Below are 13,122 nucleotides of genomic sequence, written 5' to 3'. Positions count from 1 at the left end.
CAATCACAACCAGCTCCCCATGGGATGAACCCACATATCAACTAGAACATCTTAGTCAGGATAACCATCTGACAGTTGATGAAAGGGTAGATCTGGGGTTGTCATATACAAAGGGTCTAAGCCCACTGGTGGGAGGAATGAAGAGTTGGGGAGGTGGGTTTGGTGGGCCAAAGTACAGTGTAGGATTGGAAAGGGTCAGAGTGCCAAAGCCTGTTAAGGGAGATAACAATGTTTACCTGTCTCTTGTAAACCTCTAGCTGGCTGCGTACAGAATTTGCTTTTTTCAGCTCCTCCTCCAAGTCGAAGGTCTTCTGCATGTAGACAGTGTTCCTCTCCTCCAGGAGCTTGACTTGTCTACGTAGGTCTCCTAAATCCTCCAGCTTCCTCTTATAGGACTCCACAGTGGCCTCAAGCTTACTTACTTTGTCTGAAGAATGCCTGTGAATATCAGCAGAAAAGCCCTCAATAGGGTGAGATAAGTTTGCAAGAGCAACAATTTCAAGAACAAGGGAGAAGCTGGGACTACCAGCACAGAAGCATGACAACACATAGCAACATGTGCCACTTATCATGAAAACTTTCTTCTACTTCAAGGTCTCTACTATGTTCATTAACATAGAGTCAGAGCAATACAGCACGGATACAGGCCCTTCAGCCCAACCAGTACACACTGACCATGATGCCCACCCAATCAGTCTCAATTTCCTGCATTCAGCCCATATCCCTCCAAGCCCCGCCCCTCCACGTATCTATTCAACTGATTCTTAAATGATACTGTTGTACCTGCATCAACCACTTCCTCTGGCAGCTTGTTCCATATACTCACCACTCTGTGTGGAAAAAGTTGCCCCTCAGGTCCCTTTTAAATCTTTCTCCTCTCACCCTAAATCTATGCCCCCTAGTTTTGGACTCCCCTACCCTGGGGAAAAGACTGTTCCTATCCACTTTATCTATGCCTCATAATTTTAAACACTTCTACAAGGTTCCCCTCATTCTCCTACATTCCAAGGAAATAAAGACCTCGCCTGGCCAACCTCTTCCTATAACTCAGGCCCTCTAGTCCTGGCAACATCCTCAAATCTTTTCTGCACTCTTTCCAGTTTAACCCCATCTTTCCTTTAACAGGGTGACTAAAACTGTAGACAGCACTCCAACTGCAGCCTCACCAATGACTTATACAACTGCAACATAATGTCCCAGTTCATTTACACAATGGCTTGACTGACAAAGGCCAGCGTGCTAAACACCTTTACCACCCTGTCTACCTATGACGCCACTTTCAACGAACTATGCACTTGTAATCCTAGGTCCCTGTGTTCCATTACACTCCCTTGTGCCCTACCATTCATGGTACAAGCCCTACGCTGGTTTGACTTTCCCAAATGCATCACCTCATACTTACCTGTATTGAAATCCTTTTGCCATTCCTTGGCCCAATTCCCTAATTGATCAAGATCCCCCTATGATAACCTTCTTCCTATCAACAACATCTCCTAATTCCATGTCACGCACAAATATAGTGATCAAGCCTTGTGCATTCGCATCCAAGTCTTTCATATAAGTAATGATTAACAAGGGTCCCGACTTCTGCTGCAGGGCTTGGTGTTGGGACCCTTGTTATTTGTTATCTATATAAATGACTTGGATGTGAACATCTGTCACCCCAAAGTCTGCAAAGCACCAACACAAGAGAATAAAATATCAATGTCTGTGCTGTTATCCGTTCCTCAGTATCTGGTTAAAAAGGCAGATGTAGTGGTAAAATGTACATTTCCTCCCTCTCACCCAAATGGTTCATGGCATAGATAAATAAAGAAACTAAAGCCAATTGACGAATTGGCTAGGGTAGGCACAGAAATAAAAGTGCATCAACAGGATGGTCTGCCAATGCCAGCTGTGATAGTTTGGGCTCCCATTCAATTTAAGCTAGCCCACAGCCTTCCGCCTTACCGTAATATGTCCATTTCATCTTTGAGAGACTGGGATTCCTCAGCCAGACTGGTGAGCTCATCGTTCCTGTGCTGCAGTTCAAGCACCTCCTTTTCCATCTCCTCACACCGGATACGGAAGTCATCTTTGATTGCTTCCAATCTAGGCAAAACAGGAAGGACTTTGAGGACTCTGCCATCAGGCCAGGGTGAAGCCCGTCTCTTTGTATCCCTGCGTTTTGCAAATAACAATCTGGACTGTGCTAACAACAGAAGGACTGGAAGATGAAAGATGGGCATATTTAAGTTTTAGTTGTACTATTCAGGCAACTTTTGGACTTCTCTTTGAAAGTACTTAGGAGCTAGGTAGTTAGCACTAATTACATAAGAGCATTTTGGCTTCCAGTTATACTCCATATATTCAATTCCACTTAAGTCTGGAATGGGTAACTGGCACAGGAGCAAGCGACTTATTCAAGTGCATGTAGCACTGGTATCTGAAGATAAATTGCTCTCGACTTTATGTTAAAGGTTTTAAAATACAAACACCTCAGTTTGCCTGCAGGGATAGTGCCCTCTGCAAGACAAATCTCTAGAGCTGCATCAGGGAAGCAATTTGGCTAAATGTACTCAAAACACTCAAGAATCTGTTTTTTTAAAAAAGGAGAGAAGTACCTATAGTTCTCCTCTTGCAGCAACTCCAGCTGGCTCTGCAGCAGCAGGAGTTTTTTGTTGGTGACACTGGTCGAATCCTCGAGGGAGTCAGACCGGCTCATCCGTTCACGCAGAACTTTGTTCTCCACCAATAAGCTGTTCTTTTCCTCCAGAAGAGTTGCAACCTATGGGAGAAAAGCTGCAAGAGTCAAAGCATTGAATGGAATGAGGAAGAGTGCAAGGAAAATCCACTGGGGATCAACATGTTCTTCCAAAGTGGTCTCAGCTCCTTTAAGGAATATGGTAACTGTCTCCTAGAGAAGGAGTAAAAATATCTTCTTCATACCAAATTTTAAAATCAGGATGAAGCATGAAGAGTCCTGATGGTTTGCCCTGATGTATAGAATGCAAACGCTTAAGGTACCATTTCAATATCTGCATCTATTACAGACAGTGGTGCTTCTAAATTAGTTATATCTGTATTGAGTTTTTGTGGTATGAAATAAAAGTTCAAATTGTGTTTATCATTGGTAAAATAATCTCTATTTTCAGACAATTCCCTCTCACATCCTCAGGTTCACCTTCAAGCAGAGCAGCACCAGATGGCTGTAGGCATTTCAGTGTAGTTACTCATTCAACCATTCAGGCCACCTGTCCCTTACCCTCCTCCCTCTGTCCCAAGATATCATTTGGTGTATAACTCTTAGTCCAGTAACAATCGTGTAATGTACTAAATAAATGAAATGATCATAAGCAATAGCACAATAAGAGAAGCAACAGGACCGTGCAACAATAATTTTGTGACTTTTAAACTTTAATAAGACTGCACGTTATCTTAACGAGCCACAAATAGTTTCCTGCAGGACAGTGCTCTGATTTCTTAATGCAAATCTCTAATTTAAGCCAATTTTGCCAAACTTCTGTATGTTTTTCAGCTGAGGAGAAAGGAAGAGCTAGCACATCGACTTCTCTGCAGCTGCTGTTCTGAATCAGAACCAGACCACCTCTGCACAGAGGATTTTCCTTCTCAACTTTCCTCTTTATTTCCCAAGCTCTGCTCATGAATTATTCACATTATAACATGCTCCCTCAATCACTGGTTTAGAGACCAATAAGCAGCTTATCAAGATGAGTCCCGAGAGCGTAGGAGACTGAGAGGTGATCTTTAACAAGTGAATGAAATCATGAGGGGCACAGATAGGGTGAATGCCCTCAGTCTTTTTCCCCAGGGTTGGGGAATCAAGAACTAGAGGGCATATGTTGAAGGTGAGAGGGGAGAGATTTAATAGCAAATTGAGGGCACCTTTTTTTTAAAAAAAAGCATACACAGAGGGTATATGGAATGAGCTTCCAGAGGAAGTGGTTGAGGCAGGTACAATAACAACTTTTAAAAGACAGTCGGACAGGCACATGGAGTGGAAAGGTTAGAAGGTTATTGGCTAAATGCTGGCAAATGGGACTAGCTTGGATGGGGCATCTTGGTCGGCATGGACCAGCTGGGCCAAAGGGCCTATTTCCGTGCTGTATAACTCTATGAAAGGACTAGAGGGATCCAGGCTCAATGGCCACAATGCTAGAACCCTAATGAAATGTGAGGTTTAGACTATTCAGCCCTTTTGAGCAGATTCAACAAGATGGTTAATGCTCCACCTTCCTGCACACTCCCCTTATTCTCCAAATCCCAGGGATAACCAAAAATTTACATGCAGAAATTGAGCAGTCCTCTACGTGGAGAAATACAAAGGTTCAAAAGTCTTAGAGTGAAGAGATTTTCAGCTCAGTCCCAACAGGTGAACCTTTCATTCCAAGGTGATGGGGCTATAATAATGTTATTTGATTTTAACAGGAGAGGTGGGAAAATTTGATACAAACACCTTTGAGATGGAGGGTAGGAGGGAAAAAAAATGTAGGACTGAGGTACCTGGTCCTCTAGTGACCCCAGTACAGAGATGTTTGTTGTGGACAGGTTAGACTCCATTAACACTCTGCAACACCAACCTCCTTTCAACTTTAAATTAACTTAGTTTTTAAAGTTCCTAGTTTCACTGAAGGGTCCTTGAACCCGAAATGTTTTTCTTTCCACAGGTGCTGCCTGAGCTGCTCAGTGCATCCAACGGTTTCCATTATTTCAGACTCTGTGCTGCTGGGTAGTGGTCACTATCAAGGCTCCTTCAGATGTCTGAAATCTGGTATCATCAGTGGAATGCAACTGCAGCAAGAGTCAGGAGCAGAAAGAAAATTCATTTGGCCCAGTATTAACAGCTTGGTTCGAGTAGCAACCAAGGCCAAATGCAAGTCTTCCACACAGGTCATCGCTGAAGCGACCAATCCAGATAAATAGGATATTCCCATTGCACGTGGGCCCAGGACATCCTTTATTTCTATATACGTCAATACTACAAGAGATGTCGCAGCAACCTGATTCCACATTGTAGCTTTTATTTTTGCTTTTGCAGAACCTAACAACCTGCAGCAATTGTAAAAAAATAAACTCTATTACAAAAGCCATGCCAAGGGCTAGAGTGACATTGTTAATGAAGTGTGCACATGCAGTATTTTAATTCCTAGTAGGTTAATATATTGTACAGCCAGGTATAGATTTAAAGTGCCATTGTTAACATTTATTTTAACATTTGTTAAGATTTATTTTTAGAGAATTACTTTTTAAAACTTACCTTCATCTGGATCTCAGATTTTTTTTTGTCATTTAGTCGTTAGCCCTTATGAAGCAAATGTATTGGACAAATTATTGTTGTGAATCATTAAATATAAGTTTACATGGAAATGGTGTATGCAAAATACAAGTGTTTACAATTCAAACACAATTCTCTCAAACAATGTGTTATCCTGTGTATACCTGGGCAACTTTGAAACTTTCTGGAACATATCTTACCAAGAAGATGACAGTGTCAGAGTTGTACAGCGCAGAAACAGGGCCTTCGGCCCAACTGGTCCATGCCGACCAAGATTCCCATCTAGGCTAGTCCCATTTACCCAAGTTTGACCCATATCCCTCTAAATCTTTCCTATCCATGTACCTGTCCAAACGTCTTTTAAATATCATTAATGTACCTGCCTCAACCACTTCCTCTGACAGCTCATTCCATATACTGACCACTCTGTGTGAAGAAGTTTCCCCTCAGGCTCCTATTAACTTTTTCCCCTCTCACCTTAAACCTATGCCCGCCAGTTCTTGATTCCTCAATCTTGGGAAAAAGACTGTGTACATTCACTCGATCCATGCACCTCATGTTTTTGTACACCTCTACAAGGTCACCCTCAGTCTCCTACGCTCCAGTGAATAAAGTCCTAGCCTGCTCCATGGTAAATACAAACATTTAGTATTCATTTAAGAACTTGCTATCTCCTGACATCGATGACCAAATTGATCCTTAAGGGAAACTATTTTCTCTCTCTAGTTATTCTTTTGTTTGTAATATAAAATTTCTTGGGATTCTCCTTTATCTTATCAGGCTTGCCCTATTCAACTTACAGGCATAGCAGCTTATGTTGTCATTTGGTTCCCCTGTCCCAGCCCGGGCAGTTAGGATGAACACACATTCACAGCATGAAACCCCTCACTAAAACCATCCAGCTTTCACATAGGTGAGGTTGAATTTGGACCATCTGTGCACTCAGCTTACTTCACACAGCAGAGATCATGCATCATACCAGTATTTCATAATCAAACAGACTGGGAAGTCCTCTACAGAAAAGACCACTGATTCCTTTTGTGGCAGAGGAACAGCTCCACAGCCTCACAGGAGTCAGCAACTGAGAAAGCTCAATCCTACAACTGAAGTTTCCCATCTGTGCTTAGCCATGTGAAGTACTATTAATTGAAAAAGTCATTTTGGCTGTTAGGAGTTTAATTTCTTTGATCTCTGTAGCAACAGTTTTCCTGATCATAATCTTTCCAATTTTTGGTCAGTTAATTATGCTATGCCATGCTCTTTAAGGGTAATTCATTGTGACAGATTCCTTCTATATACACCAGACAGAAGGAATTTACCCATAGAGTAAAGCTACAAATACATACAGTGATACAGACAGAATAAACCCTAATTAATGAAGCTTACTTTATCATTGCAATGGCAATCAAATGAAAATTTAGGTACCCGCTATTTCACTCCATTTACCCCAACGTTTTTCTTGCTACTTCTTGCTAAATGCTTCTACTTTGAAGGATTTCAGCACCCTTCAGTGAATTTCTTTAAAGTTCCCCCATTCAAGACCACTTGCAAGGCAAAGACCATTTTGGTGATCTCCTCAGTGGAGTATCTGGCTTTAATATCAATTGCTAATGGTAGAATTGCCATTGAGGAATTAACCAATATTTATATAGAAATTCAAATTGCAGCTCTGCTTAGAAGACTCTACACACACCCATGTCACTAAACAGAACGTAAATTGTCCATAATGAGGAAAACTGGTAAAAACGCATGGTTTGAGAATAAGAACAAGGAATTCACTTTGGGGGTCTGCGTGAATGTCACTGTTTAACTTCATGAGATAACTAAGACTGTGGTGGAACATCAAACGGCAATTGGACAGTTACAAGGGGGCAGTCATTTAAAAGTGAGAAGCATAGGTATTTCCTCTTGCAGAGGGTGCCCAATCTCTGGAATTTACTACCCTGGAGGAGTGTGGAGGCTAGGCAAAGATGATGCAGATAAATTTTTGAAAGACTGGGGAATCGAGGGCTATGGAGAACAAGAACAGAAGAAGAGTTGAGGCCTGGGGCAGATTGTATTAAATGGTGGGGGCAGGTTTGAGGGCTGGGTGGCCTACCTGCTATTTTCTTGTGTCCTCGTGGATACAAACTCACATTTCTAATTCAGCAACAGAGGATTTTAAACTACATAGTGGGAGCAAGGGATCATGTTGGGAAGAGGTAATAAATTAAATAGTAGACATGTTTAGAGAGAAAGATATTAATATAGGAAATGATGAACAGACAAAGACAGGAAGGGACATAGATTACAAATGTAAGACTAAACCAGAAGACTAAACCAGAGGTTAGAAACTTAAAAGGTCCAAATTAAAGGCACTCAGAGCACTTAGTTGTCGAATCAAAACAGATGAACTGCGAATGCAAATTGTAATAAATATTACTCAATCACCATTACAGAGACATGACTGCAAGGCAACGTAGATCAGGACCAGACGACTGAAAGGTGTTTGATATTTAGGAAGCTACCAAAAGGTGGAGCAGTAGCTATTTTAATAAATAGGTATCTTGGTGCAGTAGAGAAGGGTGGGCCAATTTCAGGAAACCAGGAGGTAGATACAGAATGAATGGAGGTGAGAAATAAAAAAGGCGAGAAGTCACTTGTGGGAGTGGTGTGGAAGTCCCCTACAGAACCCGCGTGGTTAAAGGAACAGGTATGGGAGTGTGTCAAAAAGATAATCATGGCAGATTTTAATCAATATCTAAATCTGAATATCAGATGTGCAAAGATAGCTGGAATTCAAAGTTTTTTCAAAGTAGCTTCGTAGAACAGTGTACTCTGAAGCCAACCTGTGAGCAGTCTATTCTGGTCATGGTATTGCGCAACAGAAGGAAGGCATCTCTAGGTAGCAGCACTCGTGATTTAATCTTACATTCAGTTTGAGGGAGAAGAGAATGGGACTAAGACCAGTATTTTTAATTTAAATAAGATAATGCCAATTATAAGGGCATGAAAGCAGAATTAGCTGAAGTAAACAGGCAAAATTAGGTTAAGTGATCAAGATGCAGTTGGAGACATTGAAGGAGATCTTTCAGATACATTCCAAGAAAGAAAAACTCCTAAAGGAGGGCTCATCATCCACGTTAGCTAAAAAAGTTAAAGACAGTATCATACCTAAAGAGTACATAATAGCACAAAGATGGGAAGCAGGCCAGAAGGTTGGACAAAACACAGAAAGCAAAGAATGACTAAAATTAATGAAGGAAAACAGTAAACTAGACAAAGCTAGTTGGAAATGCAAAAATGATCAAGAAGTTTCCAGAGATATTTCAAAAAGAGAATAGTTAACAAAATGAGTGTTGGTCCTGTACAAAGCAAGTTTGGGGAAGTAATAATGGAAGAAAGGGAGATGGCAGGTGAATTAAACAGATATTTTTCATCAGTCTTCTGATAAAGAGACAGGTAACATCCCAGAAGAAAAGCTGCAAATTGGAAATCGGAAGGGAGGGAGGAACATAGGAAAATTACAGTCACCCGGCCAGTGGTACCAAGCAAACTGTTGGAGCCTGTGGACTTCCGGGTCTCCAGTTATGGATGGAGTGCTGTGCAATGTTTTAAAGAAACTGGCTAGTGACATAATTGATGCACTGATTTTAATTTTCCCCAAAATTTCAAGTTTAGGAAAGTTGCATTTAATTGGAAAATAGTTAATATAACTCCTTTATTCAAAAAGAGAGAGAGAGAGAGCAGGAAACTAATGGCAAGTTAGCTTAACCTCTGTCACAGGGAAAATGTTAGTTATTATTAAAGACATTAAAGCAAGGAACTTAAGTAATCAGGCAAAGTCAGTGTGGTTTTGTGAAAGGAAATCACGTTTAATCAAGTTGTGGGTGCTCTTTGAAATAACGTGCTGTGGATAAAGGGGAACAGTATCCAAATTTCTAGCAGGCACCTGATAAGAATGTTAAAATAGCATGCTCACAGGCAGGCACGGTGGGTGTAGTGGTTAGCATAACGCTATTACAGTGCCAGTGACCTGGGTTCAATTCCCACTGCTCTCTGTAAGGAGGAGTTTGTACATTCTCCCCGTGTCTGTGTGGGTTCCCTCCGGGTGCTCCAGTTTCCTCCCACATTCCAAAGACGTACGGGTTAGGAAGTTGTGGGCATGCTATGTTGGTGCTGGAAGCGTGGTGACACTTGTGGGCTGTCTCCCGAACACTCTACACAAAAGATGCATTTCACTGTGTGTTTCAATGTACACGTGACTAATAAAGATATCTTATAAATGGGTCTATCTGGCTGGCAAAGTGTGACGAGTGGTATGCCACGGGATCAGTCCTGGAGTCTCAGCTTTTTGCAACTTTTGAAATGAAGGCACAAAAGTATTGTTAGTAAATCTGCCCATGATGTGAAGAGGATATAGGAGCTACAAAAGGAATATGGATAGGCTTAAGGGAGTGGGAAAAATCTAGCACTTAATGTGGGAAGGATGTGAAATTGTTCATTTTGCAGGAAAAATATAAAAATCATCTGAATGGCAAGAACTCCACGATGCAGAGGTATCTGCTACCATCTCACAACATCTTGCTCACCTTTGAACACAATTTTGATAACCAAACTACAGTGCAATGTTCTATTCATGCACAGGCCTTCTTAGCCACACATCTGCTTTTTTTGAAAGAGTTTTTAGAGTTTAAAATTTTAGAGTTGATGTTTCCTCTAGCTGGACATGCAGAGCCAGGAGTCACAACCTCAAAATAGGGGGCCTAAAATTTAGCATCAGGATGAGAAGAAATGTCTTCCAAGGATGGTCAGTCAATGGAACTCACTGCCTAAGAGGACAGTGGAAGCTCAGTCGCTGAGTATACTCAGGACAGAGGATAATGCATTTTTAGATCCTAAGGGAATGAAGTGATATTGGCTGCTGCAGTAATGTACCGCTTAGGAGAAAGATCAGTTGTAATCTTACTGAATGGCAGAGCAGACATGAATAGCCTACTCCTGCTTCCACTTCTTATGTTGTTATGTCCGATCAGATTCCTATGTGCCCTATGAACCCTATGTGAACAAAGAGAAGTTATCCGATTAACAATCTAACAACTCACAGTTGTTGCAGACAGGTGGAAGTACTGCACATCAACCAAATAAAGTCATGGGGATGAGTTGTTTGGCATTTCCAATCTCACCTGAGAGTGGGTGGTTAAGTAAACAACAGGTAGCCCACAGAGGTTAGATGATGCAGGATTAGCAGTACTGTCGTTAATACAGGGCATGGAGAAAGGTTGGACAGTCTAGGCTAGCACCTGCTGAAGTTTGGAAGAGTGACAGGTGACTTGATTGAGATGTGTAAGGTGGTGAGGGGTATTACAGGGTCAACATGGAGGACGTCTCCTCCCATGGGAGAACGAGGAATTGATCACTACCACTTTGTTAAATGGTAGGGCAGGTCTGAGGAGCTGCTGGCCTAATCCTGCTTACAGTTTGATTGCTTGTATTTCAGTTTCTGGTCCCCTTCAAATACTTTGAAATCTATTCACCCACTGCCACTTTAGCAGAGGTCCAACACACACCTGAAGATCCAGTTCATGACAGCGCTGAGAGAGCTCATCCCTTGACTCCACATCATCACACAAACTGAATCTCTTCAACTGGAAAGAAAGACAGTAGCTTTATTTTGATAATTTCGACTCAATTACCAAGTCACTGTCAGATCAACGAGAGCTCACAGAAAATATACTTGGATTTAGTATTAACAAATTGTGCTAATTCATTTAACAGACTTTTGACCACTTTCCCCATGTAAATGTCAATCGTATAACATTACCTTCACTGAATTATAATTAAGTAATGAGGAAGATTTATAGTAATAACCAAACCCTATAAATACCTGGCCATCCACATCACTATAGTTGTCGCTTTGTACTGATTCACAAGGGTCCCTGGTCAAAAGCTGGAGAGCAAGGAAAAATATTGTGGTTACTAATGGCGCAGTGACAAATATAACAGAGACAAGATAGAAGAATGCCCAACTTATCATCACTAAGATGCAGAGCAACAAGGAAAATGATCAAGAGGGTTATACACAGATTAACTGCTTTTCATTTAATCACTTTAAGAAGAGAAGTACCTTGTTTGGCTTCACAAACATGCATCAAGCTCAGTTTACTGGTCACTCATTGTTTGTGCAGCTTTGCTGTGCATTTACCTGGCTACTGCATTTGTTCTTTGCACATTCAGGATGTCTCAAGAAGATAAAAACAAATTCTTTCTGAAGTCTAATGCTACTTTGCCTACCACCTCATTCTTGGCATTTTTTTTAAATTAAGTGTTCTCAGTTTAAAAATTAAGAAAAATTAAAGGAACATCAGCCCTGTAATTGTCCAATTTGTTGAAATATAGCACCTCATTGCAACCTTTAAGGTTTTCAATTTTTCTATAACTTACTAATAATTTTTTGTACTAAAATTTATAATTGAAGATAGGAAGCTGAAATTATGACATAGGAGCACCGAAATATTCTTTACATGGTTGGCAGAAGTAGTTTCCACTTTCTACAATGAAAAATTCTTAAAAACATCTGAAAATATTCCTCCTGGTATGCCAGAGATTTCAGTTTAGTTATAATGTGAATAACTAGGCTTGGAACAAGAAGCTGTGCTGTAAACTGTGAGGGCTCAGAATAGAAGTTCAGTAGACTTTAAGGAAGAAACAACACAAGTCCATGTCCCTGGGTGACAAGACAAGACATACAGGTATTCAAAGCCTTGCACCAAATTGCAATAATGAGTTGACTAGAAAACGAAAGGATATTGAACGATAGAAACTGAAAGTACGAAACATCTGACTTTGCTCTGCCTGTTCATTTCCAAAGTAAATGAGCCAGCAATTTGAAAATGCTATTCAGAATGAAGGCAGTTTCAGAGAATCATTTTACCTTGAGCTGTATCTGCTTACCTCCTGGATGGCTGTCATTACAACATGTTGTACAGATTCTTCAAGTGTCATGATGTGCTGGATGTATTCTGGAAGGGAAAAGTGCTTTGTTCGTAGAGTAACATAGTCATGATATTAAAAACATTGTTTGCCTCAACCAATTAATTCAAATTGTGTCTCAGATAGAAAAATTTCAGAAATTAACAGCGTAGCAAGTGCTGCAGCAAAGCACTGAAGTCCCTTTCAAGGCCAGGTTTCTAATTCTGGCCCTGACTTATATTTGAATTGTACTGTCTCTCTGGGGATTATACCAGTGAGCAGCTGGGATACAAGATGGAATGCTACATGCCAACACAGCACAGCATTCCATTTCTGGGCTGGTAGTTGGGGTGGGGGCAGGAAAAAGAAATTTGCAAATGTGAAATAATGGGTTAACTATAGATACAGAAAGACCCTTGGACTGAAAAGTCCCAGAGATCTAGAGCAAAAGGGGCAGCAGTAAAAGACTTAAATACAATTATTCAAATCAGTAGCAGTATCAATCACAGACCAAAATCAAATATGTCATCTTCGAGAATCAAGGTCATAAGTTGCTCCCATCCCTTTTTCCAAAATATGTTTCAAATTCCTTTAAAGTACTATCAAATGCTAAGGTCCATTAATGACACAATTCACATGCAATGTTTTAAATGGCTTCAACAAGTTCAAAGTTACTTTCTATTATAAGAACTAAGGATATCATCACCAAGCAATCCAAGACGTTGAAAAGAATGATATATATATATATATATATATATGCGTGTGTGTGTGAAAAAAAAATATATACACACACACACACACACATACACATATGTCTCTATATATATATCGCTCTAATTATCCCACCACATGTTCTGGGATAATAAAAAAATTCTTGCTGATGCAGCTATTTTAGA

General features: G+C 40.6%; 1 protein-coding gene across 2 annotated transcripts in view; it reads right to left on the bottom strand.

The window, feature by feature from the left end:
* Positions 1-13,122, bottom strand: part of LOC127584964 (protein Hook homolog 3-like) — a 57,786-nt gene that overhangs the window by 29,711 nt on the left and 14,953 nt on the right. Inside the window, exons 6-11 of one of the 2 annotated variants that reach the window (XM_052042041.1) lie at positions 12,209-12,276; positions 11,142-11,204; positions 10,825-10,902; positions 2,604-2,767; positions 1,951-2,091; positions 237-438 (exon numbers count right to left, since the gene is read on the bottom strand). In XM_052042041.1, coding sequence (XP_051898001.1) covers positions 237-438; positions 1,951-2,091; positions 2,604-2,767; positions 10,825-10,902; positions 11,142-11,204; positions 12,209-12,276 — 716 coding nt within the window. The remainder of the gene's footprint in view (positions 1-236; positions 439-1,950; positions 2,092-2,603; positions 2,768-10,824; positions 10,903-11,141; positions 11,205-12,208; positions 12,277-13,122) is intronic. The other variant, XM_052042042.1, reaches the window with a different exon arrangement.

This window comes from Pristis pectinata, chromosome 31 (assembly GCF_009764475.1).
Source record: "Pristis pectinata isolate sPriPec2 chromosome 31, sPriPec2.1.pri, whole genome shotgun sequence".
Lineage (NCBI taxonomy): Eukaryota > Metazoa > Chordata > Chondrichthyes > Rhinopristiformes > Pristidae > Pristis > Pristis pectinata.
Note: the sequence above shows the minus strand (reverse complement) of the source record. Positions and strands in the feature narration are given on the sequence as shown.